The sequence below is a fragment of the Lissotriton helveticus genome, chromosome 5_1, assembly GCF_964261635.1.
Source record: "Lissotriton helveticus chromosome 5_1, aLisHel1.1, whole genome shotgun sequence".
Taxonomy (NCBI): domain Eukaryota; kingdom Metazoa; phylum Chordata; class Amphibia; order Caudata; family Salamandridae; genus Lissotriton; species Lissotriton helveticus.
This window is the reverse complement of record NC_136065.1, coordinates 668,260,452-668,288,365: the sequence shown is the minus strand read 5'-3', so window position 1 is coordinate 668,288,365 and position 27,914 is coordinate 668,260,452. Positions and strand designations below refer to the sequence as shown.

Below are 27,914 nucleotides of genomic sequence, written 5' to 3'. Positions count from 1 at the left end.
TTCTGCCATATCAACTACAGGGGCCAAGATCCAGAGCTGCAGACTTTCGAACTGGGGAACTTTCAGTCTTGGCGTCCACTCAAGATCCAGTAATTCCAGGCAAATCACTGGATCTCCCTGTGCCTAAAAAAAGAATGTGTCCTTGTGTAATGTAACCGGTTCTCATGTAAATTGCTCCAATACCTTTGGGTCACGTTTGCGCAATCCAGAACTGCAAAAAACACGTGTTTCATTCCTCATTCAATGCTATTTGCATCCTGGGTTGCTGCCTGGCTGGTTTTCTGCTCTGTTCTGTCCTGTTTCATGTCTTGGCTGGTAGAAAAAACATAAGCAATAATGACCAAATCACCTAAAGCGATTATTTTTAGGTCTTATCTGTACATAATAAAAACCACAAATATAATCAGAAAACTCATTTAATCGAAGCCTCCTCAGCATTACACTGGCGACGATCGGAAAAAGGTACCTTAGGAGCCTGGAGTTCTGCGGAATGCAGATTGTGTTGTCATCGCTTCACGGAAGGCAATAGTATAATGTTTTTTTTTTTTTTTTTTTTTTTGTATAAACCTTTATTTGAGCAAGCAAGAAGGTACAAGGATGGGCCTACAACCACACGGGCCAGCCGCTAAAAAGGAGTAGACACATATCATATATGCCCGCAGAGGTAACAGTCAATCAACAATGCAATACTCCACATTATATACAGGACAAAAACAGGTTTTATGTATATAAAAGAACAAACATACAAAAAGGCGAGAGTGTATCACTGAAGGTCAGCCCAAGGGACGCAAGGGGGGGACAGCAACGGAAGTGCAGTAGCAAAATTCTAAGCACTAAGGAGTTCGGAGGGGGGGGGGGGGGGGGGGGAGGGGCGCAGAGATCAGGAAGAAGGGGGGGGGGGAGCCGGAAACACCAGCTCAGTCCCTATATGAAGATTCCGAGAACGCTAGCCTAAGGAGACAGGGTAATCTCGATAGTGTCCACAAGGGGAGGAGTACAAATGTCGCCACGGTATTCATTCCATTGACCCCACACCTTCACCCATGCCCTGGGTCTGCCCCTGGCCACATAGACAGTTTTCTCACGGAACATGGACCAATCCATGTTATCCTCCCATTGCGAGAGGGCAGGGGGCCTGGAGGCCCCCCAGAGTTGCGCAATATCTCGCTTCGCAATCATATAGCCCAGGGTGGCCCATCTAGTCTGTGCCACCGAATAGTCAGTGGGCTCCCAAACATTGAAAAGACAGCGACGAGGTTCCGGACGCAAGGACATCCCTGTCACCACAGTCATCAGATCAAGCACAGCCACCCAATAAGCAGCCACCATCGGGCACTCCCAAAGAATATGCAGGAAAGTAGCACGCAAACCACATCCACGCTTACACAATCCATCGGAGGAAAAGCCCATCACCATCAGTCGCGGTCCCGTCACGTACACCCGATGAAGGATCTTCAACTGGACCAGACGGAGTCGAGCCGGTATAGCCACCTCCTTCGGGGAGGAGAGGGCCGATTGCCAATCCTCATCATCAAGTTCCAACCCATCTCCCACCCACTGTTCCCGAAGTCGGGCCAATAAGTCAGTCCGATTGTTAATCAACTTTTTATAGATCAGGGAGATAGTGCTATCAGGAAGATGTTCGTCAAGGATACGGTCTTCAAGGGGGGAAGAGTCAGGCGGAATCTCACCAGGAGCAAATACCGAAACCAAAGCGTGCCTGACCTGTAAATAACGAAAGAATTCCCGACCACTCAGGCCGTAGTCAGCCTGGAGGGCCTGAAACGGGCGCACAGAACCCTTAGAGTACACATCCCCCACCTTAGAGATCCCAATCAAGTCCCAACGGTCAAAACCCTTGGAAGACCAAAGACCGCCCAGACGTTCTGAAGCATAAAGCGGCGTCGCCAACGTCAAGCGATCCTCCCAGCCCAGGCTCACATTCGCGGCACGCCACACCGTCAAAGCAGTCAAAGTAGGTCCCACAAGATGGCGCCCAGCGGAGCGAGAATAGAGCACTCTGTTAAAGTCACCTCCCGGAAGCTGAAGTTTATCCATCTCAAACGCCGGATTACGACCTGGCGAGAACATAGCGTGATTAATAGCGGACAGATGGGAAGCCCAGTAGTATCTCTTAACATCGGGGAGCGCCATGCCCCCATCATACCACGGGATGGAAAGTTTCGCGAGAGCAATGCGCGGTCGCCCATCCCAAATAAGTTGCCTCTGAAGGCTCTCAATCTCCCGAAAATAGGTCTTAGGGATAGGATCATAATAATTCTGGAGAGCGTAGAGAAACCGTGGTAGTGACATCATCTTAAACAGGGCCGCCCGACCCAGGGGAGACAAGGGAAGTTTGCGCCAACGGGCAACGTCCAAACGGAGCCTAAGCAACGGGGGAAGGAGATTACGATCAAAACGAAGGGACGGGTCCAAGGTAACAAAAACCCCCAAGTATTTGAAGCCATCCCGGACCACCTGAAGAGGAAGTCTACTCGGCAACGGAGGCAAAATACCAGATAAAACGTATACACAGGACTTAGACCAGTTGATGACGAGGCCTGAGTTAGCGCCAAAGGACGCAAGAACGTCAAATAAAACAGATAAAGACTTGCGAGGGGAAGTAAGATACAAGAGGATGTCGTCCGCATAAAGCGAGACGCGGTCTTCGAAGTCCGGGGCCCAACGAATCCCTTTAAGGGACGGTTCCCAACGGAGCCAGGCCGCCAACGGTTCAAGAGCGAGCGCAAACAACAGAGGGGACAAGGGGCAACCTTGACGGGTACCCCTGCCCAAGGAGAAGGGAGCCGACACTCTACCGTTCACTACAACTTGCGCCAGAGGTTCCGCGTACAACAGTCTAATCCAGCTAATAAACTCGCACCCGAATCCGAATTTCTCAAGAGTCGCCCATAAATAGGGCCACTCCACAGTGTCAAAGGCCATGGAGGCATCCAGGGACGCCAAAATGGCCGGTTCAGTCAAAAGCCCCGCCCTCGCCAGCACGCCGTGGAGGCGACGTAAATTCAGAGCAGTGTTGCGATGCGGGATAAAGCCAGACTGATCCGGATGGACCAAATCCCCGAGAACCGAAAGGAGACGGGTCGCCAAAAGTTTAGCCAATACCTTAGGTTCAACATTTAATAGGGATATGGGCCTATACGAGGAACAGAGGTCACGCGGTTTACCCTCTTTGGGAATGACGACGATTGTCGCCAGACGCTGATCATAAGGAAGTATGTTCCGCTCACGAGATTCTAGAAACATGGCGCGAAGATACGGCGCCACCTTATCGGGGCGTAACTTGTACAACTCAATAGGCAAACCGTTCGGGCCCAATGCTTTGCCCGAACGGAGCGAACGAACTGCAGTGGCTATCTCATCATTCGTAAAAGGGGAGTCCAAAGCAATACGGTCCAAGTCGGTGACACAGGGCAAAGTGATATCACGCAGAAGAAGGCGGGAGTCGGCAACATCCCTCACAGACACGGGAGCATATACCACACGGAAATATTCCGCAAAACGATCAACAATGGCAGTCGGATCAATCACATTCTCACCACTCGCAGACTGAATCACGGGCACCACACGATTAACTCTTTCTTTCTTGTCCAACCACGCTAGGAGTTTGCCCGCCTTGTCACCCACATCGTACAATCTGCCCTGTTGCTCACGAAACATCACCTTTGCAGCGTCAGTGACCAGAGATTTATATGCAAACTGTTTTAGACCCAGGGCATGGAGTTTCTCAGGTGTGACACCAGACTCCAACTCGTCCTCCAAAGCAGAGATCTCCCCCTCAAGGTCCACCACCTCCCTCCTCCCCGCCTTCTTAGCTTCAACAATCAAGGAAAGGGCCTGTCCACGAATCACAGTTTTAAAGGCTTCCCACAGGGACACAGCCGAAGAGACCGACCCCTCGTTTTCCAGGAAATATGCATCCATGGACTTGAGCAAGAGGGTACGAGTCTCAGGGGAGGAAAGATACCAAGGGTTAATGGGAGCCACTCGGCCCGCCGCCTCTACCCCAACCTCGAAACGAAGCCAGAGCGGCGAGTGATCAGAAATACCCCTTGGCAAATGTAAAATCTCACGAACCGCCGACGATTGGGCCGCGGGCATCAGGAAATAATCCAGCCGAGACAGACTGCCATGAGCCCCAGAATGGAAGGTGTATTGGAGCTGAGTAGGATGCAACAGTCGCCAGCAGTCCACAAGGCCAAAGGTATCTAGAAACCCACCCAACCACTGCTGAGCCTGCGGGGTATCTCTAGGGGGATGGCGATCGTGAAGGCCGGAAAGCACCGAATTAAAATCACCGGCCAGAAAGAGAGTACTATCAGGGAGATCTAACAAAACACGGCCCAAATCAGTAAAAGTAGAAGCCTGCAAACCCGGGGGAACATAAACATTGAAGAGAGATAGGGTGCGGCCTTCATATCTACCCACCAAGACAGTATATCTCCCACGATCATCTTGAATCACCTCATCGATCGCCAGGGGGAGGGAGGTTCGAACAAGAATACCCACACCCCTAGATCCGGAGGTAAACCCCGAGTGCGCCACAAGGCGGTAGCCCCATCTATTCATTGCATAACAAACATTACCAATCAAATGGGTTTCTTGCATGAAAACAATGTCCGGTGACAAACGTCGTATACATTTTAAGACCACACTGCGCTTGATACGATCCCCCAGGCCATTAACGTTCCAGGAAAGAAATTTCAACCCTCTACCCCCCATCCCAGCCGCCCGAGCCAAGACCCCTCGTCCATGAGCTAGACATCAGAAACAGCAGCAAACACAGGAGCAACTCGCCTTGAAAACAACACACAGAAAAGAAAAAACTTCCCAACCCCCCTCCCCCAAACTGAAGAGAAACACCCCCCACCCTGCACCCCTGCAAAAAGCTAAAGAGCCACCCCAACCTGCAGTGTGCCTGTCGCCCAAGAACCCCTATTCTACACAAAGACCCCGGAGGAGGAAAGGTCTCCGTTCCACCCTCCCCCCGACCTCAGCAAGAACAAAAATAACAAACGAAAGACAGAATAATCACAATGTAGAGGGACGCCGGCCAACACTCCTGATAATGTATTCAAAATAAGAAATAGGAGCCGAACAGTTAGATCTCCACTCCACCTTCGGCACCACCAGGGTGAGCGGCGGAGTCAGTCTCAGGAGGACGGTCAGGCAATGAGTCCAGCCAGTCATTAACAGCATCTGGCCGATCAAAGAAAAGGGTACGCTCATTGTATTCGACCCGAAGTCTGGTGGGAAAGAGCATGGCGTAACGTAGGCCCCGATCCCGAAGACGTTTCTTGGCACCACGAAACTCCATACGTTGTCTCTGAACCTGTTGGGAAAAGTCCGGGTAAAAGTTCACCGTAGCATTCTCAAAGGCCACCGGGCCCTTCACCCGCGAGGCCTGCAGGATAGCGTCCCGGTCTCTATAATGAAAAAGCTTCGCTACAATGGGTCTCGGCGGGGCTCCCGGCTTGACTTTGCCCCCTGGAACACGATGTGCGCGTTCCACCGTGAAAAATTTTGTAAGACCAGAAGGGGCCAGATGGTTCAAGACCAGATCCTCAACCAGGAGATCCACCGAGTGGGGTTCAGGGTTCTCCGGTACACCAACCAGGCGAACATTGCAGCGACGCGCCCTATTTTCAAAATCCTCCAGGCGACGGGTCATGAAGTCGTTCCCCCGACGGAGATTTCCGATCTCTGTCTGGAGCTCCGAGACGTCCTTCGTAAGGCTAGACGATTTAATATCCAATGATTGTACCCTCTCATTCGTCTTGCCGAGATCAGCACGAATCAGATTCACCTCAATAGCCACGGTGTCAAGTTTATGGGCCAAGGCCTCGTACTGTAGGCCGATGGATTCCCTCACACCCGAGATGGCGCCCATGATATCCTGTAGGGAGGGCTCCGCCGACTCTTCCAAAACTCGTTCGGACGCTATACTGGAACCAGGCAGGGCAGCTCCGGGGGACCCCTTAGAATGGGTATAACGGTCCATGACATTTGATTGAACTGGAGCTCCGCGCAGAGGTGTTTTCGTCTTGCGCGTCTCTCTGTCCCCTCTGCCCGCCATTTTGAAGATGCGTCACAGGACAAGCCACCAGGTTCGACGGGCCCGACACCCAAAGTACAGGATCAAAAGTACACTAAAAAGGGGGCACAACTCGGGTAGAGGTCGCCAAGCCAGCAAATAGGTCACATGAAAGCCCAACAGCCGATCTGCCTCCAAGTCTCAGCCGCAACACGACATCCACACCCGTGGCCCAAGTCGGAACAGAATCGAAACCGAAACTTAGGAAGGGGGGACCCACAAGGCCAGATCTCCTGCCGTTGTTGTTCAATTGCAGGACGGCTACAGAACCGCACCCCGTCCCGGGCGCACCTCAAGGGCGGAGCCCAAAAGTTCAGAGCACCATATCTCAGGAATACGAGATCCAAATCAATTTCTGAAAAGTGCCAGGGTAATCAGCCAAACGTCCCCCACACGAATTCTTGCAAGAAATCAGGATTCAGCCAGGATAAAATGCCGGGAGCGGCGAGGGTCCGGAGAGCGCTGTGCTCAAGCGGCCATCTCGGATGCCCGCCAAGCTCCTCCCCCCAATAGTATAATGTTGAGGAGACAAAGATCAGCTCAGATCCTGTTTAGGACTTGCTGAATATTATGCAACATTTATACCATTATTTTCTGACAAGACTGTGCATATGAGGAATTTAATGAAAAAAAAACACATCATTTTTGTGGGACGACAACTGTATAAATGAATTCCAGAAGTTATTTATGTGCTAATTTTATTATCTTTATATTTCTAAAAGAATGTATTGTATTTTTCTTATCGATTTATCTAGTTAGATAACATTATTCTTCATTTGTTTTATTATCAGCTAATTGTTTACGAAGGGGATCTGGAACACCGTGGTGTTCGAGATTCCAGTGAAGACAGTTAAGACCCAGGCTCTTTGATTAGATGTAATGTAATTGCTCTGTTGAATAAAATATAGTATTTTACCTTCTGCGTGTGAAGCCTCCTCAGCATTATAATATTCTTTAACGTCCTGCTTAGTATTGTGTCCTGGCCTTTACACACTCCTAAAACATCAACAAATGGGCCGGATTTTTCTCCTGGAACAGTGGCAACCTGATTTGCATCCCAATCGTTGAAGGTGACCCTGAACCTGCATGGGGCAGGACCCCTCCTATGCAGCAATGCTCCCTCCCAGACACTGATAAGCATCTCTTTCATAGCTCATCAGGGGCTGAAAGAATGAGAGTTGCTTGTCCTTTGAAGGTCCCCTTCCCATACTACTGGCAGCCCTGCACATGCCTGCTAGGACTAGAAGAGAGGTGCCCCTCCCCTGGGCCTCACGTTCCTGCAACACCGGTGCGAGGCCCATGTCAGGGGGGACACTGTCGCGAGTCAGAGGGTGATGGGTTGAACGCTGGGCCCTGTGCAGCTGCCCAAGCCTAGCGCAGGCCCTGTGTGTGTGCTAGGCCTGTAAATCTTGTGAATGTGTGCTTAAACAGACACACACACACTTACAAGGCTATGTAACCTCAGTAATAATAGGACCTCCACCCTGCGCCATGCGACCGCCACTTGTAATGCCTGGCAGAAATAGATTAATTATATCAGACTTCAGAGGTGCCTGAAATGCGAGCATACCTAAAACTTCTCCTTTGCAGGATGACCTGACCTGAGTCCCTAAAACCTGGACATGTATTTAAATTTAACAAAAGTGTCAGGACACCTGGATAGTCCTCAGAAAACCATGACTGTCTATGAAAATCCGGGATTTCAACCTTCCTTGTGCCCCCTCGTCTCGGGTGAGCATGCTGGAGGCGGCACTGTGCGTTTTCCTACCATCTCCCCTTGGTTCGCTGTACCACACTGGTGGTTTCGTTGGGGTCATTTTTGAGGCGGGCTTCTTCTCCTCAGTGGCTGCCTTTGAGGGCTCGCTGTCCTACGTGGGACAGGTGGCCGTGGAGCCCTCCATCCTTCCTGGGTGTGTTAATTAGAATATGGATCAGAATTCTTCCTTATGTTCTACAGTTAAATCAAACATTGCTTTATGCAAGGAGAGTTGCTATGGTGTTGCCATTGTGCAACATTCCGTCCATCATCTTGTGTGTTTTGCTCATCATGTTCACAGGGAACAAAGACACACTTGCCACTTCCTTAGATCATAATTTTTTTAGGTCGAACCTGGGCAGCGCATGCGCTGCGAGGCATTCTGTATTGAGGTATGGCATTGGAGCACCGCCCATCTTTTCAATTGGCTCCTGTTACTGTCCCTGCAAAATCGTTGTTTTACACTTGTGAATAGGCTTAGTAGTCCCTCCTTTGTACCGCCTTGTCTACAATTGTAACCTCCCATGAGGACTGTACCTTTTACTGGTGGTGTTATACGGTGTGCTTTATAAGTCGATGAGCGCTATATATTTTTGGGGGTTTGCCAGCTCTGGCAATCTGTTGCCTCTGCTCGCACTCCCTCCCCCCTCCAGTCATTGCTGTACTTAATCAACCCTGTGCCGCCCCCACACCACCACCTCCATTCCTCCCTGTTTTATTATTCTTTATTTTGTTTCCCTTACATGTCATGCATACTTTTAGCACAGAACCCGTTTAACGAGCGCCGCATGGCGCTGCATCTCCCCCATCCACAAAGCAAGGAAAGGGTGCACTACCACAGGCTGTTACTAGGTGTCCACGTGGAGTTATAAACGGACCTCTATTAGCAACATAAGGCTCTGCCCCCACAGGGACACTTAGTAACAGCCTGTGCTACTGCACCCTTTCCTTGCGTAGTGCAATTGCGTTTTTTCTTGCTTGTGTTTGGGCTTGTGGAAAGAAAGGTTTGCATTTCAATTCCTCTTGCATTGCTGAAAGTTTGAGCTATTGGCGTTGCATTATTATTAGCCATGCCAATAGCTAAAACTTTCAGCAAAGCGAGACCTATTGCATTGCAAATGCTTGTTAAAGTTTGCAATTAGTGTATCTGGAAGAGATTAAAGCAAGCAAACCCGAACACTGATATTCTTCCACCTATCATTTGCTTTTAGTCAAAAGAGCACTTATGCTTTGACAGACATTAGGTGTTTTTGCCTTCTTTTTTTCCACATAGTAGAGTGCTGGGGAGCTGGGTCGCCATGTGAAAAGAGCAGAGGATCACATGGAGCAAAGGTCCTTCTTGCCTAACCAAGGCCATCCGCTCTATCAATTTAAGTGTAATCTGTATCTTGCAAAAGGTATTTTATCTCTTCCCAGGAACATCAGGACCCTAAAAAGTGATCTCATGAAGAGCTATGGGGGCAATCAACAGATTTGTTTATATTTTAGTTGTAATAGGAGTTGCGCTATGAACGAGAATAATTTCTTTAGCTCTTGGCTTGCACACCTGCGATGTCCACCATAGGTCCAGGTGAACTGGATCCATTCTTAATTTTCAAGAAATGTAAAACCTATGACAGTGAGATTTATTTAGGATCACAGTTTGCAAATTTGTGAATATCCTGAAATTCTGGCATGGATTTGGCCCTTATGGGCCTACATTAGACAACCCACATTTAGATGTATGACATACATTTATTTTATGTTGATCATCAAATTATGGCAGGTATTCAGCTCTCCTGGAAGCATATTGAACCTCCATTAACTCTTGGGCTTACGGTATAAAATATAAAATATAACTCAATATATCAAATTGTGTTTGCGCGTAATAAAGCAATAAAACTGTTCAATTTGCTGCCACTTGGTAGCATCAGCAATGTACAGTTTATTGATTTATACATGGTTTCAGCAGGTGATCATGCAAATGTGCCTTTTTACATTGAAACAAATGCGTGTTAGATTTTACATGTCACCTTGTGTTTGTTTGAAGGAGAGCCCAAACATGCTGCTGCTTCAGGACTCCAGCAGGCCGCTCCCAGCGTTACTCTTCAGCTGCCAGACTGGCGTAGGCAGGACCAATCTGGCTATGATTCTAGGCACGCTGGTGCTGTATCACCGAAAAGGGACGACAGAAAACCAGGAGTAAGTATTATGCAGATACATGACTTTGCGAAAAAAGGAGAATTGATTTCTGTTTAGGGGGAAGGAGGCTGAAATAATGACATTGCGTTACGGTACTTCACTGTTTTATCTGTCTCTCTCCTTGACTTCCTTGACTGCTTTGTTCCCCCAGGAGTACTTTCCCCCTTCAGGTCTACCTGACTGTCTGCTTTCCTCTCCCCTGTCTACCTTTCCCCCACTTCCTTTCATTCCTCACATGTCGTGTGTCTTGGATACGCTATTTGCTAATATCTTATATTATTGTGTAAACTCACGCATTTCTCCTTAGTATATACTGGCAATTGCAACTGTAACTATTGTAACAATGTTCTGAAACAATGTCCTATCTCATGTAAAGCGCTCTGATACCTCCGGGTCTAGCCAGCGCTATATAAAACGTTTCAAATAAACAAATAAATACATTGAGGTACAGTCTTAGAATGTATTTGCATGCCTTCAAAAGACTGAAGATCTCCAACCCTACATCTCTATAATTTGCTTTCCCAAAGTGCAAATGCTGTGACCTCTGACCCTGGAAGGGAAAGGTGGCTTAATAAGAAAAAAATATGGTGCTTCGCAGAAAACACATAAGGGGAGCATTCCTTTGCAAGTGTCAACACCTTCCTTTTGCATAATGGAAGCAGTCTATGAAGGCCAGCCTCCATTGTGCAATTGATTTAGGCCTCACAAGTGCATTGGGTAACAATTAAATCATTTGCTACTGCTGAGTAGCCATTAACCACTCAGACATTTTCTTGTACATTTTAAGGAAGAGCTGGAAGGCCTTCTTGCCTCCTCCTTCTGTTTCTGATCTATAAGGACTCACAATTTCTCTTGACACATTAACTAGTTAATTTTCTCCCCAACAAAGCCTGCTTTGTGCACACAGCAAGAGTTATGAGAAAAATCTTTCAATCATCAGGCACCTAGACTCCTGCAAGCCTTTCTTAGCCCCAAATAATGTATGTTTAATAATACATTGAAGCCTGTGATCTAGATATAAATCCGTGTCTAATTTTCGTATTACAGTCTAGTTGTGTTACATCAATAGTCAGAAGTAAAACTAAAATGGCTAGTCTAGTGCAATAAGGTATTACAATTGAATGACACAGCCCGCAACAGAGAGGAAGTCTGGACATGGAGCAGAATTACAACTGCTGTTTAAAAACTAAAAGGTGGAACTAGTTTCTCTGCTCTTCTGGGATACATTGACCGAAAAATGAACAGTCATTTACAGAAAAAAATTATTTATTTCTGTATGGTTATAGTTTTAAGGGATAGAGTTTTTACAGGAAAGCAGAACTCTTTCTGCATGTCACAAAACCTTTTGAAATACAACTGTCTTTCATTAAAATACTTGCACTTTTTGCAACAATTAATTAGTTGCATGTTCGTGTTTTTATTTTTGCACTACAGTTTCACATTTATTCTAGATATTTGTAATCATACTTTGTGTTTCCAATGAAGAATCAACCAACCTTTGATTTAGGTTTTTTGGGAAGAGTGTAATGATGCGAGGCTGCATAGTATGGAGGGCCACTAGAATAATGCGGCAGGAAAGGGCCAAATTATGTGGCAGGGTTGAGTAAATTACGCAGCAAGAAAAAGCAAATTATGCAGCACGATGCAGCCCATTTGGTAATAGTGTTGCCTCATTATTTCATCATTTTTAAACGTGCTAACACTGAATGGGCATTAGGTACACCTCATTAGTACTAGTTTAACACCCAGATATAGCAATAAACAACAGTAAGATTCATGAAGCAAAAATCAGCTCGCAAAGGGCCAGATTCTGCGAATCTGGCCCTTTGCGAGCGCTTTTTTTGCATTTGGGATTCATCATCCCAAATGCAAAAATCTCAAAGTTTGAAATAGCTAAATTGCGAAGAATTGCGTTTAAGGAATCTCTATTTGAGATTCCTTAAATGCAATTCATGAATCATTTTAGAATTGCGATTTCGCAATTTTTGGCCGCTATTTACCGCGAAGTCTGACTTTGTGGTAAATAGCGAAAACTTAGAAAAATGCACTTTAGTGCATTTTTCTAAGTTGGATTTTACACACACACATGTCCTTTGGACATGTGTGTGCCCAACACCAGTGTAAATCACCATTTCAGGGGTGCTACAGGTTGTCCTTTGGACACCCTGGCACCCTTGAAATCCCTTCCTTATTTGCGATTCGCTAATTGCTAATCGCAAATAAGGATTGACTCCCCATTCATGAATGGGGAGTCATTCCTTATTTGTGATTAGCAATTAGTAAATCGCAAATAAGGAAGCAGTAGAAATCGCTAAACATTTTGCGATTTCTACATGCATCCCGTTTTGCGAGTCTTTATTAGCGATTCCTTAATAATCGCTATTAAGGACTCGCAAAAGAGGAGCATGATGAATCTGGGGGTAAGTGACCAGTCAAGCTTTGCAAAGGGCCTTCCACTGTGCGGCAACACATTGCACTGCATTTTTAGTAACTTTTGAACCGTTTGAGCTAAAAACGATAGTATTTTTGTTCAAATCTGCAAATTGTATAGTAAATGTGCAAATGTATAATCCTGCAAAAATCACTGCAACTGCACAATCACGTTTTTCTAGTGGCCCTGATTGTACGTAATAAAATACTCACTGCCATACATTAAAAGTAATTTGCACTTTACTTTAAACCACTGTGACTTTAAAAAGGAACCTCTGAGTTCCATGATCTTACAAAGGAACTTTCTTCCTTTGTACGGTAATGGAGCTCCTCTGTGACTCACAATAGCCTTATACTATACTGCAGGAGCTAGTTTATTAAATGTATCCATGCCCACAAGATGTAACAAGGCGGAATAGCCTACCTGCCAGCTGACTATGGATCAGAATGATATACTGCCTTTGCAAAATTAGTGAGTATTAGTGCACCTGTACAAACACCGCACCTGTGCCAAGATGTGGATGCAGATGAAAATGATTTATTAGATTCTTCTAAGTTTTGACCAATGTTACAGGCCTAGGGTGTTCACATAGACATCTTTTGCAATTATATTTCTGAAATATTCCTAGTGAAAGAACCTCCAGCTTCCCTGCAAAGTAGAGTTTATATCCTGTAATTTTATGACCAATCTTAGTTTCACAAAGCACTGTTTTCAGTTAATTTAACAAAACTGTTGTCAGAATCCCATTCAGAGGGCCACGCGTCCATCAGGAGTTATTGGGCCCAACCAAGGTGGTGTTGCCATTTAGTCCTGGTGTCCCGGGGGAAAAATCGGTTACATTGTGGTGTTCACACCGCAATACCTTTACAACGCAGGCATTTCAATGACTTGCGCTGGATGGCGCTCTAAGCTAAGGAATAGTATGATTTACTATTCCAACACCCTCTCTACTGTAACGTAGGCTGGAGTTGGAATAGTAAATCACACTATTACTAAGTGCAGCGCCAACCAATATAAGTGGTTGTAACGACTTGCATTGTAATGCCTGCGTTGTAAAGGTATCGCGGTGTGAACCCCGCTATGTAACATCGTATATTCTTCCCGGGGCCCACTCTACTATGGATCCCACTCATTTGTAGCAAGCGCCCCCTTCTGCACCTGACTCGATTGGTAACGTTGCACGAGCTGTCAAAGTTCCTTCAGAGGGAAGTGTAGGAACAGATTAGTGAAGAAGGCTCATAACTCAACGTGCAAACAGCCACACAATAAATCAATGTCCAGTCAAATAATTATTTTTTATAAAAGAAGTATTTTAATACTAAATCTGCACATGCCAAAAGTAAACGGCATTCAACACAGTTCCCCTTGAGGTAGGCACCCTAGTAGTTGTCACAGTGGTGGCTGGATTGTACAGAGGGTAGTGGTGCAGGCACAAAAAGAAATTGACTCACCTTTCCAACTTGCCATGCGAAGTCGTCCTCGTTCGGGTGTCTTCTGTCCTCGTGGAAGCTCCGGACAAAGAAACTGCCCTACCCAATCCTGGAGCTGTTCTCACAGCAAGAGAGCAGTGCCAGTATTGGAATCAGCAGGCTCTCTCAGTGCTCCTATGAGAACTGTAGGCCTGCGCGTTCTCTAACCCAGCAGTCAAAGATAGCTAGGTTAGAGAATTTTAAAATGGGCATGTCTGGCTGGCCGTCCCAAGACGGCCGGCCAAAAAGACATGTGCATTTTAAACCGCACACCTCCCTGCTATTGCTACTCTGAAGCACTAGCCCTGCCCTGTCCTGTCAATTAGTTTGGGACGGGGTGCCGAAAAATAAAATGGTTATAAATAAACTTTTTTACCATTTTATTTTCAGCTCTGAGGCTTGGGGGACGACGCTCCTCCGCTCAAATAGAGGAGCCTCCACTGAGTTGTCATGTCCCCGCGGGCTACCAAGTTCCCATGTAAAAGGTGTGTTGTTATTCCCCACTCACATGCGGAACATCTAGGGCAAGTCGACTACTAGGCCCTGTTCAATGCGTTTTCCCCTCTTGGACTCAATCAATGAGGTGTATTCACTTAGAGTCAAGTATGGTTGCAAAATCCAAAGGCAGTATATCCTGTGGGGCTTGGTAGTCCCAGTTCTCAGCTTACCCGCTCTGGCGGTACACACTCTGGCAGCGGTCCTGCCCAGTTTGGCAAAGTCAGACTGCACGCGTTCATACGTGCAGCTCCTGGCAGCTACCTGACGATCGGAGTTGCTGTGGCTCCAGCCATATGTAGTAAGTCTGTTCTTCCTTGCTCGGGGATGGAAGGTAGTCTCCTTGCTCTTGTGGTGCTCCAACGGTGTCTCCTGGGTCCTTGGATCTCCTTGTATACAGTGCCTCCCTCATCTTGGTTGCAGCAAAAATTTGGGTCACAGGCAACAACCCGGACCTCCAGCCTCATCACTTTGAGTGGCCCCTCTTGGCATGTGGGGTCAATGAACTTTATTGTCCGGTCATGCGGACCTCAGATTGCCTGTTTTGCGGGCTCTCATGGCATACAGGGCCACAACAACTTCTCCATACATGGGTGACGGTGCAATTGATGCAATAGAGTCTCTCAGCACATGGCGGACCCTCCTGGCATAGTGGGTCACCAACTTCCACAACGCTGCACATGGGCAATGGCCCGATCGGTGCGGCACAGCTCCCCACACCTTGCTCAGGAGTCCCATACATATGGTCTCCTCTCTGGATCTTGCTCTCTCCAACGCATCCTCTCCCACATGGGCACCCCGGTCTTGGTGAGCAGGCAAGTACTGGAGCTCCAGACTCCAGGGCAGGGGATCTTGGTTTCCCTGTGTGATGTCCTCTCATCCAGCAGGGAAACTAGCAGGCTAGGCCTCTAGTCTTGGTCACAGGCAGAAGTCTTGTAGAGCTTCTCCATCTCATTCAACCCGGCTGGCTGCCTGACAGATGACAAAGTATGGGGTCTCAGACTATCCTACTTACAGTTCTTTTCCAGACACAAAATGTGATTTAGGGTCTGAACCTTTGAAGTTGTATGTTTGGGTTCAGTGTGTCACAGCAGGCAGAACTATGAAGCTGATTAACAAACAAAAAGTTTAATGGGAGTGACCAGAGTTCACTCTTGGAAGTCAACAACAGTGATCTGTGTATCAAAGATTAATCCTGGACCTCAACCCTACCCTTTATGATTTGCTTATCAGCCTCATCTCCCTCTTCCTCAATCAAAGAGCGCTTTGAAATGCACAGGGAGAGCTTTGATCTCCCTCATATAGTGCTTTTCACACCAAGCCTACAGGAATGCAGCAATATACAATTATGCCTGGGGGAGATTCCTCTACTCATCATGTTTTCCCCCAGGCAGACCTGGGCTTCCCAAAATGGAACCCAAGGTCCTCCTTGTAATTTAGCAGTGCAGGCATTTATGAACTTAGCATACATTCACAGCACACTCTACTCTCTAGTATTGTTTTCCCCATGATCCATGTATACTACCAGCATTTCCACGTGCAGCCCATGCACTCAGTCTGCGCACACTGTTTAATACTAAAGTTTTGCTGTACTGCACTAGAGTGTGTCACCTGAACCACCATTTGTCAGAGCACACACATTTAGCAGGTGCACACTGTTCCACACTGCACCCTCTGGGTATTATATTTTTTGTGTGCTCACATGCAGTCAGCACGTTTTCACTGCTCACACACTTGTGCATCAACCTGATGTAGACCAAGAATGAGTTAAACACACAGCGCAGGACATTTAAAAAAAAGTGAGTGAACCTGAAGGTCTTACTCCAATGACACAGGGTAAAAAGGACCTGGTCATTACTAGTAATCATCACAAGATATGCTGCCACCACCACGCTTGGACTGTTTAATGCCTGGTGAAGGCACTATAATGGTAGCACTTTCGGTGCCCCTACCAGGCCAACAAGACCACAGTCCATGAGAGAGGGCTTTGTCATAGTGCACACGCATGATCCGTGTTTGCCTATGACTAACAAAATCACCATGAGGGATCCACACAATACTGTGGGAACTCAGGGCAGGGGTACGCGTCTTTACCAAGTAGAAGACTTTTCTGTCCCAACAGCTGCTAAATTAACAAAACACCTTCCATTCCCCATGTATTTTTTTAAATCATGCAGGGGTTTGACCAATGTTATTGGCCAAAAGCTCTTAGAAATATATAATTTACCTCCACATTTGTCACTGACCTTTAATGATCAAGCCCAAAAGACCCCTAACCTAAACCACCAAACTTTCTACAACATTTAATGATCTAATTGGCTGCGCACCCGAAATAAACCACCACAAGGGAGGAGAGGAGATTTGTTTAGTTGTCTTTATTCTGCCATGCTGGCTATAACACTGCGTGTAACAAAGTATTGTTCCATGTGTTATTTTTTTTATTAACTTCCACTACAACATACTCTTCACACTCTTGCATACAGCACATTCAAACTGTAAGCCTTATTTTTAGAAAAAATATCTCCTCCTTTATTGTAAAAATTATTTTATATGTGCAGCATTAAGAGTATGTTAGTCAAAACCGTTCATAAAATCTTTTTACAAAAGAGACCACAGATAATGTTATAATAGATTATCTCCCATGTGTGTAGTGATCCACAACAATTCTAATTTAGCACATTATTCCTAGTTAATGAACCAGTTTTATTCACTACTCCATATATAACAGTAGACGATTGTGTGCAACTTGTACATCTAGCAACAAGCCTCCAAGGTAAAAATATACATAAAGACATTCTTTAAAAGGTTTTGGGGGAAAACAATACAATACAAAACAGTTGTCGACGCTGTGTTTCGGTGGACTAAAACTGGTTGACACCACCTTCTTCAGGACAGACTTTAGATTAAGAACAGTATTGTACACTTTACCATTTATCCTACATTTTTGTAGAAATTCATCTCGTGGAGCACTTCACTTCCTTAAAATTTAGTTCACTATGCAGTCAAGATTTCCTCTTATTTCACTGATAATCCTTGGGTTCAGGATAATTATGGCTTATTCCATTAGTCAAAAGATTGTATCTGGCTGCAGTCTTTCCCTTGATTTAGGGTTATGGCATGGGCCTCCTTAGTTTCTTCTGCGTGGTTTCCTAGATGTGTTTAAAGGGTTTCCTCTCAGATCTGTTTTTTGAGTCTTTTACATCACTGTGTGTACATCCAACTATAGATAACATGATCTATCGGTGTGTCCTGACTCATTGTGAGGAGCATGAAACCCAAGTCCATTATAGAGACAGATCTTCAAAACAGATAGCGATAAACACTCTTGCCAGTGGTAAGTAAAGACGCTGGACTGGAGAGTCTCTTCAGTAGGCAGATGCTTGTTGAAGTTTAAGATACACAAGCTCAAGTGTCTCTGCACTGTTATAAACTATGTCAGTGCCACTTTGTTTTGATAGAGGTCAAACCATTGTCCATGTAGGTTCCTTGTATGGAAATGTTGACTATGAGCATCTAAATCCTCTTTTTTGCCATTAATTAGTTACTTTCCCAGTAGGCATTGTCATTAATTCATTTGTAACTGTGGTAGGTATATTTTACAGCTTGCGGTCATTAAATGTGAGGCGGCTAAACAGTGGTCCATTCTTTTGTAAATATTTACCTTTTCACTGAATCTGTCCCTTCCAAAATGGTAAACTATTTCCAGAAAACACAGTGGTCAACATTCTTTTATTTTTATCAGCACTCTTACTATTTTCATTAAAGTAGCACTACATATTTTTTGATATGTTTTATTTTTCTCCAGTCTAACTTTGAAGCATAAAGTATGTTTTATTAAAAAAAAAATCTTATGTGATACTTGTAATGTGTCTGAAAGATAGCACTGTTTCTGTAAGAGAGCTGAGAAAGTTTGGTGTCCACAAAACGTCCAGTGATCGTCTCGTGCTGACATTTGCTTCTAACGCTATATTTGTATGGACACTAAAGAAACAGATTGCACCAGAGCATAATACGGATCTGAGTGCTGCTACCGGGCATATTTTGAAGAAGCAAATGAGATGATGGAGAAGGAGTGGATTTTCCATGATTTTACACTGCACAAAGCTACATGGGGGAAGCTCTTGTGTAGTCACGCTTTCATCCTGGGCCTAGACATTATCTTGCACCGGTGCTGTAATGGTAGTGAGGGCCATGCTTTTCCCAGGTGCATATCACCTAGGAGACTTTGCGTTCTGGGACTGTATGTAATAACAAAAACCACACATATTGTTAGTTTTCTGCATACCAGAGTGATCGCCAGGTCACATGCAGGATAGCATATGGTTTAGTAAGCCTTATAAGAATATTGCAAGTCATCAAAGTGTTTCTTGACCAAATCAAAGAATGGTCTTAAAAAACAGAATCCTGAGTTTATCAATAGCAAAGCAATACCCAGCAACACTGATACTGAGTTTGTTTATCTGACAGGGCATGACAAGACATTTTAGACTGTGGAGGTGAAGGTTATAATTAAAAATACACAAAACATTAGCCATAAAATTCCAAATTTTACAGGCAGCAAGACACGGGATGTTGCATTACCTTCTGCACCCCTTGTTCCACCTCCTATTTATGTCAGAAATTGAGTCTAAATTTCTGAAATAGATGAATTTTTGAATTGTGCTGCGATCTGTGGACGTCCTCACTCAACCACATTATCTGAAATCAGAGATACTTTATAGCTAACATATTATTAGAAGATTATTGGTGCTTGTAAATTCAGAACGATGTACATAGGTAGATTGTTTGTGCAACAAAATAGAAGTAAGACCACTTCATGGCACCATGCGACATGATGACACCTTTGATAAAATGCTACTTAAGAGATCTATAGATCACAGTCAGAACCATTGGTATAAAGAGATTGCACTCGTTGCCTTCTTCCACATAGTTATGGATCACCAAAGTTGCCACATATTATACTTATTATCTGTTGCATAATTTGCAGGTATCTACAAAAATTATTGACCCTAACTGATAATAGTCACAAAGTTACTAATAAAAAAAAGTGCAACACTTGGTGCTGCGCCAATGGCGGATCCCAGGGATAAGTTAGCTGGTCCCTTTTCAGTTGGTAAATGCAGATGTTAAACTGGTACACATGAAGGGAAATATCTGCTCAGACTCCTTTGAAGTGTGTTGAAATGACAAAATGGTGAAATAATACTGCCACAGAATACTGCTTAATTTGTCTTTTCTTTCCGCAGAACTTAGTCCACCCCAACCAAATAATTTGGTACTCCTCTGTCACATTATTCCAGCAGCCCGACTATAATCTCCATAGCCATTCTCGTACCTTTCAAAAGGAGGGGACTTCATTATTATGGCGGAACTGATAGTGCCACTGTAAACTTATTAGGGCAACCGCAGTTGTCAATTTTTGTCTGCTGATGTTGATGCCATGCTGATGATCACTACGTGACGTGCATTAATAGAGTAGTATGGAAGTAGCATGATTTATACATTTACCATAATGGATTTCATCTTTGTCACAGAACCAACACTATTCATAACTCAGTGCCACGGAAGCGTTTCCAGGTTGTCCAGAGGTTCATTGATATGGTACCCAATGGACAGAAGGTAGTGGAGGAGGTAAGTGCTTGCATTTGTATTTGTGTGTAGCACTGAATTTGGACAATCACTCATGAAAACAATCTGGTATAGCACACAGTTCCAAATACCAAGGACAGTCTTAACAATATGGTGTTTAAAAAAAATATATATTTTTCAGTTCACAATTACACTCTTATGGGCCTATTCAATGAAAGTGTATCTCACTGCGTGGATTTAACCCCTTGTGCTCCGGTTGTGGTTAAATGCCTTTCCTGTAGGTTCTATGTATATTAAAATAAATTGCAATCATCTAGAAAGTAAAAAGAAGAGACAATGTAACTTCAAATTAATCAATGTTTAAGACCACATTTGCCACAACGTTTCCTTTCTGTAACAGTTCACAAGCAACAAAATACCCTTTATGCGTTATTCCGTGAAAGCCACCTACATTTTAACCACTTGCTTTTTAAAACATGGTAGTGGAAACTCCCAAAAAAAAGTGCTTTAGAATTTCTAATACTATAGGTCAGCTGTAGCAAAGCTGTTTTGTAGGGGACAGTCTAACTTTTTTTTCCCAGTTCACACAACGCATTGATTCACTGGCTGAGATTCAAGTGATTCAATTGGTCCTGCTGATCACCCGCAGAGAATAGCGGCATAAAACAAAATGGCGGGGTTCCCCTGTAGAATATGATAAGGAGTCCCCACCTCTCATGTATCTTAGAGATATTCTTTGCTATTTGGCTGAATCAGTGCCCCCTTGAATGGTTGTGACCCTCCTGCACCGTGGGGGCTGCAGGGTCTGAATTATGCTCTCTGACAGAGGTTCCAGAAATGATGGGAATTAATCCATTCTTTGAGGTTAGCAACCACTCAGATGTCTGGAGTCTCTGAGAAACTTGAGCGAGCTTAACTTAATAGAAATGAAAACTCCATATGATCCTTGGAATGTGCTTTTCCTTTGTGGGTTGTGCCACGCCGCAGCCGAGCAAGGGAAATACGATGTACATAATTTAAACCTTTCTCTATGTATGTTTTCTGCAACAATGATGGGATTTCCATACACCCTCTGGATACAGGGAAACTTCATTTATGAACAGATGTTTTCATTCGACAAAGATGAGTGCTGAAATTGCTAAATGCATTGATCAGAAATGAAATATGTATATTGGTATTTATCATGATTTGGCTTCTTTTCCAAATGAATGTTTCAATGTGAGAGGGTGGCCTGTATTTTAGATAGCGTGGCCCTTTAATTGTGAACTTGAATGCCAAAATACATACAGTCTTGATAGATTGTGAAACCTCAAACTATCCCAAGATTCCGAAAAATTTGAGCTCGAAAGCCAATTCATTTCTCCCTTTCCAATGAATGAAACGAGTTTTCAATCATCCCTGATATGTCAACTCCATTAACCTACAGTTACAATGTAATTAGGGGCTAAAGTGTGATGGTGGTTGCAGGTGGCAGTCTCTGAGGATGGTTGGTGATAGCAGTGTGGCGGAGGTTGCAGTTTGCAGTCTCTGACGATGGTTGGTGGTAGCAGTGTGACGGTGGTTGCAGTCTCTGATGATGGTTGGTGGTAGCAGTGTGACTGTGGTCGCAGGTTGCAGTCTCTGATGATGGTTGGTGGTTGAAGTGTGACGGTGGTTGCAGGCTCTGTTGATGGTTGGTGGTAGCAGTGTGATGGTGGTTGCAGTCTCTGATGATGGTTGGTGGTAGCAGTGGGACGGTGGTTGCAGGCTCTGATGATGGTTGGTGGTAGCAGTGTGACGGTGGTTGCAGGTTGCAGTCTTTGATGATGGTTGGTGGTAGCAGTGTGGCAGTGGTTGCAGTCTCTGATGATGGTTGGTGCTGGCAGTGTGACAGAGGTTGTAGTCTCTAATGATGGTTGGTGGTAGCAGTGTGACGGTGCCTGCAGGTTGCAGTTCCTGATGATGGTTGGTGGTAGCAGTGTGATGGTGCTTGCAGGTTTCAGTCTTTGATGATGGTTGGTGGTAGCAGTGTGACGGTGGTTGCAGACTCTGATGATGGTTGGTGGTAGCAGCTGTGACGGTGGTTGCAGTCTCTTATGATGGTCGGTGGTAGCAGTGTGACAGTGGTTGCAGTCTCTGATGATGGTTGGTGGTAGCAGTGTGACGGTGGTTGGAGTCTCTGATGATGGTTGGTGGGAGCAGTGTGACGGTGGTCCCAGTCTCTGATGTTGGTTGGTGGTAGCAGTGTGACGGTGGTTGCAGTCTCTGATGTTGGTTGGTGGTAGCAGTGTGACGGTGGTCGCAGTCTCTGATGTTGGTTGGTGGTAGCAGTGTGACGGTGGTCGCAGTCTCTGATGTTGGTTGGTGGTAGCAGTGTGACGGTGGTCGCAGTCTCTGATGTTGGTTGGTGGTAGCAGTGTGACGGTGGTTGCAGTCTCTGATGATAGTTGGTGGTAGCAGTGTGCTAGTGGTTGCAGTCTCTGATGATGGTTGGTGGTAGCAGTGTGACAGTGGTTACAGGTTGCAGTCACTGATGATGGTTGGTGGTAGCAGTGTGACGGTGGTTGCAGTCTCTGATGATGGTCGGTGGTAGCAGTCTGTGGTAGCAGGTTGCAGTCTCTAATGATGGTTGGTGGTAGCAGTGTGACGGTGGTTGCAGTCTCTGATGTTGGTTGGTGGTAGCAGTGTGACGGTGGTCGCAGTCTCTGATGTTGGTTGGTGGTAGCAGTGTGACGGTGGTCGCAGTCTCTGATGTTGGTTGGTGGTAGCAGTGTGACGGTGGTTGCAGTCTCTGATGTTGGTTGGTGGTAGCAGTGTGACGGTGGTCGCAGTCTCTGATGTTGGTTGGTGGTAGCAGTGTGACGGTGGTCGCAGTCTCTGATGTTGGTTGGTGGTAGCAGTGTGACGGTGGTCGCAGTCTCTGATGTTGGTTGGTGGTAGCAGTGTGACGGTGGTTGCAGTCTCTGATGATAGTTGGTGGTAGCAGTGTGCTAGTGGTTGCAGTCTCTGATGATGGTTAGTGGTAGCAGTGTGACAGTGGTTACAGGTTGCAGTCACTGATGATGGTTGGTGGTAGCAGAGTGACGGTGGTTGCAGTCTCTGATGATGGTCGGTGGTAGCAGTGTGTGGTAGCAGGTTGCAGTCTCTAATGATGGTTGGTGGTAGCAGTGTGATGGTGGTTGCCAGAGGTAGCCACCGGTACTCATTCTAGAGCCCTAGAAAACAATTTTTATCATCAGACTTTGACCCAGAGCAAAAGACAAATGCACAAAATGGAAGAAGTGTGAAAAATAAAAAGCAGGAAAACTTTGAGAAATGTATGGAAGATGGAGATCAGGGAGTGTAGAGCGATGAAAGAAAAGGCTCAAACTGAAATCGAGACAGCACAGCCGTAGGATTTTGCTGCCCATCATTTAGCAGTGCTTCGACAGACTCCTAACAAAAACTCTTTAAACACAATTTAAGCACGTTCTTGCTTTCACATTGTTATTCATTACACTGTTCGCTACAAAAGGAGGTGAGGTGAGAAATCTCTTGCTAAATGTCTTACCTCTTTCTGCTGACCAGGTGGATTGCGCCATTGCTTGCTGCTCAGAAATGTATGACATGAAGGAAGCTATCTACGAGCACAAGAAGAAGCTTGATGGCATTGGAGAGGATTTTCAGATCCAGGTATTACAAGGGCTATGGTGTGAAGTAACTCCTTCCAAATATGTGTTTCTGTACCGCAAATGTACCCACAGTCCTAATACATTTGCATATTTTGCAAGGAGTGTAGAATTAGCAGCTTCTTTGATGTCACAAGATGGGTGAAGACAGGGGGTGTGCTGGACACAGGCTTCAGGTTGTGTATTTGTGATTGAAAGACTGGACAACAAACATTGATACAGGGATTGTTTTCTTAAACAGAAGAGAGCGGCCTACAGTCCAGGCATCATAGGGTTAAATAAGCCCGATGAGAGCACAGACGCACCAGTTGTAGTTTAGTTAAGAAAAAGCTTCTATGCTTTTGGCCAAGCTGTTAAGAGTTTCATCAACATACTTTTCTGCTGGAAAACGAGACATGGTATTTTTCCCCACAGAGAAAGTTGATGCAGATAAGTAATTAAAGTAATTACTGCATTGGAGAAAGGGATTCACTATTGATAATTACAATTAAAGTAAAAGTGATATAAAATAGATTCATTCATGCTGTGTTCATTCCTTTCGGCGCTTATCATTGAGGTATCTCAGTATATGGGTTGAGCACAAAATACGCATTCATCTTAGTCTTAATTTTATAAAGGGGCTTGACCCCCTCTGCTCCATCTCAGAGTACACAGAGGCATATACACAGAAAGTCCTGAAGATACATGAAACGTAACATACAGGCTAAGGCATTACGCAGAAGAGCTAGCCCGTAGGTTTTCATAATCCTACAGTCAGACAGCAGAGCCACATCTCACCTTCACACATTGGAACCAATAATCACAGGTTTTGTTTTCAGAAAGAGAAGCTCTTCACTTATTTTCTCTCTTACTGGCATTAGATGTCCAGAGCAAACTATTCAGGGACTATCACTTAAAGGTTTTCACACAAGACAGGAGACCTACCTGTCAAGCCATGCAGCATTTACAGGTCCTGAGATCAAATAACAAAGCCAAATTCGCATTACAGATAGAGTTGAAGATATCTGACATCAGAGGTAATAGACAGCAGAGCCACAAGGCAACCATTTCTGGTTTTAGGGTGCAGATTTATCCTTCGGGAGACGCAGACTTTTAATATTCAAACATCACACAATATGGATAATCAAATTAATTGATAGGCGCGTGCCTCACTCAGCAGTGTGCTGCTGCTCTGTACACAGATTGGATGGTCATCAGCTTTAGTGTGCCACACTGTCCCTTATGAGACACTCATATTAGATTTAGTAGGTTAAAAAAAATCTGTATTTATACTTATCCAACAAACATTAATTACATCAATACCTCCAGAGGAAAGCACAGATGACCTGGAAGCAAACTGGTTTACAACTACAGCATGCATCACATTGAACTAACATGTGATAACAATTAGAGCATCCCCATCATATAAGCCAAATGTGTTCTTAAATGGCCCCACGTGTCCCTGGAATGGGGCATAACATGTTGAAGAATTACATTAACCTCCGTCCATTCATCATCAATTGGCATTTTCAGAATCCGATCAGTCAACTTGGGAGCTGGCCAATGCAGCCATGACATAGCCACTTGTATTTTGGCAGGAAGTAACGAAAGATCAGGCAGCCATCTAATTGCTTTTGATATGCTTGAACATAGCATAAAAAATTATCTTGGGAGCCATATGGAGATCAAAAGCCGTTGTGGACAAGACTGGTCTCCAATACACCTGTACCTATGGACACGTCCAGGAAAGATGCATAAAATCAGCAGTTGATTCTTGAATCCATAACATATTGGGCTATGGTACAGATCCAGCTTAAGAAAAAACACTGATGTAAAATAAAATCAGTGCAAGAATTAAAAATGCAAGTGCTTGTATCGACATTGTATGATCACAGTTTCAGATTTTCTTTGACAGTATTCCCAAAATTTTCTTTAATAGGCCTGCCCAGGACCTGTTCCCAAATAGTGTTAGATGTGGGAAACCTTCCTCATTGTCCAACAACAGTCTTGTAACACTTCTCAAGGCTTCGTGGACTATCCTCTAACTTCAAAGAGAGGGAACGATTAGGAAACAGGTTAGTGTAAATGCTCAATGCCTAGAATTTTAATTAACTTGTACCAAGCCAAATTTGACGCCGCAGCCCTATTCAAGCCAACCATTGACTTCATAGCACAAGCTGCCAGGGCAGTCAAGAGAATACCTTTCTCTGCCATATCACATTGAACCACTAGATGGGGCACCAGGGTGGGAGGATGAAACCAAAAGATGGAAAAGTGAGCTAGACAGAAGTATACTGCTGGGTAGGAACCGAGAAACCTCTTCATTCAAATCGCAGGGTAACTATCTCCAAACAAACCTGTGTTTGCCCACCAGCTCAGATCAGCAAAGAAACAGTGAAAGTAGATTTCCAAAGAAAGCCATAGTTAGAGGGCAATGAGTTGCAAACCAATGAGTACCAAATATGCACAGATCTAGATCATACCATCTCTTCTAACGTGCAATAGCATTGTACAAGGGCTAGGTGAGTTAGCAGTATATGTGGTGGCGACCATTTTAACATTCGTGCCCCACCACAACACACCAAGGTAGTTCCTGCATCCGTGTTTAATTCAAACACTCGTTTCACCCTCTAGTGCCTGATCGTTTATCTCTGCAAGATCCTGTAAAACGGGTATAAGCTTGGGAGATCTAAAGTACACTTCAGAGTTAGAGGACAAATCAGCATTCTTAGCAGCCCTCTGCAAAATCATTACATATAGACACTTCATATTGTGAAAATTGGTTGGAAGCACACTTAACAACACAGGGTGACATAGGGATCAGTTTTGATTGGGGTTGTCACAGATTTGTACAATCCCTGCTGCATCCACAAGAGCTAAACTCCATTTTAAATCAGTGAAAATTGATAAAAAACAATTTGGTTGCAAAAATTCAAGCACTTGTAAGAGCATTCTGTTTAGTAGTTGAGCAGCATGCACTTGGACAACCCTGAACTATCAACAATGTTGTGTATGGTTTAAAAGCAAAACCAGCACTAAGGTTGCTTCATCAAGAACCATCCACATTATAGAAAAGATTGCAGTTCGGTAATCGTGCATCAGTTGGATCCGTACAGGGTTTTGTTCGATGAGTGGTAGTTAGAATACAATATTATGGTTCTCCATAAAGAGATTTAGGGAGCAAAGAGGCTGGGTGCAACACAAGTCAAAGTGATTTGTGAAGGCAGAGAGTAAGAAAACTTACATACTTTAACCCCTTCCATGCGCATGACGAGCTGAGCTCGTCATGAGTTGTGCCGCTCGCATGCTCATGACGAGCTCAGCTCGTCTTGTAATGCGGCTTTTCGCAAAAAGCTGCACAGCGCGAAAATAGCGGCCGCACGCATGCGGTTAAAATACTTACATACTTAGTCAATTTAGATATGTCCTGAGCTATAGTTGTTAACAACAGTGCAGCCACAGTATGAGGCACAACACGACCGAGGGGGTGACCCAAGAACCATATTTTGAGACACTCCAACAAGGTGGCCAGCTGCTGCAACAGGAAGGGAGTTGTCCTAATCATCATTGGTGCACTTTATCCATTTCTCTATTTACGTGTGAATGCTCTTACTATACTGATGGTGCCTCATATGAAAGGGGGCCTCTACGTTGCGTCCTATTCAATTTAACTTCTTCAGGTACCAGTTACCTTTACTACGCCCACATTATCAAGTAACAAATTGATGTAGTTTGCTGCAGCTCATCCTATGTAGGAAGTGGAGGAAAAAAGTAGGAAGGTAAGTGGAGTATCTGTGACATATCTTGGTTATCAGCTACCGAGGAATGAGTTAAAAAAATATATATTGCTGCTTATCCACTGGTCCCCATCCAATCAGAACATCTACAGTTATTGCCCATCGAGGCTTGCAAAGATCCAGGGTGACTTAACCAATGTACCTCTTTGAACACAGAGTTAACAAAGAGAGGGGGGACCGGGAGCTTGTTGAGGTACAGTGCCCGTGCTCCTCAAATGCCAGTTAAATCAAAGAGGGCACTGTTCGATGCTAAAGGGTGCCTGTATGTCAGCGAATTTGAAAGAGAAGGGAAAGACTAAAATAGATGAGAGGTAAGAAAAAGAGGGTGAAAGAGAGAAAAGAGGCAGATTTTCATCCCTAGTTTCAAGGATCCAATCCGAAGGGGAGGGCCAGATCTTGCCTCTTAGTCGCCCTCACACTCCCTGAAGGATGTCATGCTTCATCATCAGGCTTTT

General features: G+C 44.9%; 1 protein-coding gene across 2 annotated transcripts in view; it reads left to right on the top strand.

The window, feature by feature from the left end:
* PALD1 (phosphatase domain containing paladin 1) overlaps positions 1 to 27,914 on the top strand; it is a 975,161-nt gene that overhangs the window by 546,689 nt on the left and 400,558 nt on the right. For both annotated transcript variants that reach the window (XM_078643067.1, XM_078643068.1), the window contains exons 8-10: positions 9,901 to 10,052; positions 19,982 to 20,078; positions 23,583 to 23,687. In XM_078643067.1, coding sequence (XP_078499193.1) covers positions 9,901 to 10,052; positions 19,982 to 20,078; positions 23,583 to 23,687 — 354 coding nt within the window. The remainder of the gene's footprint in view (positions 1 to 9,900; positions 10,053 to 19,981; positions 20,079 to 23,582; positions 23,688 to 27,914) is intronic.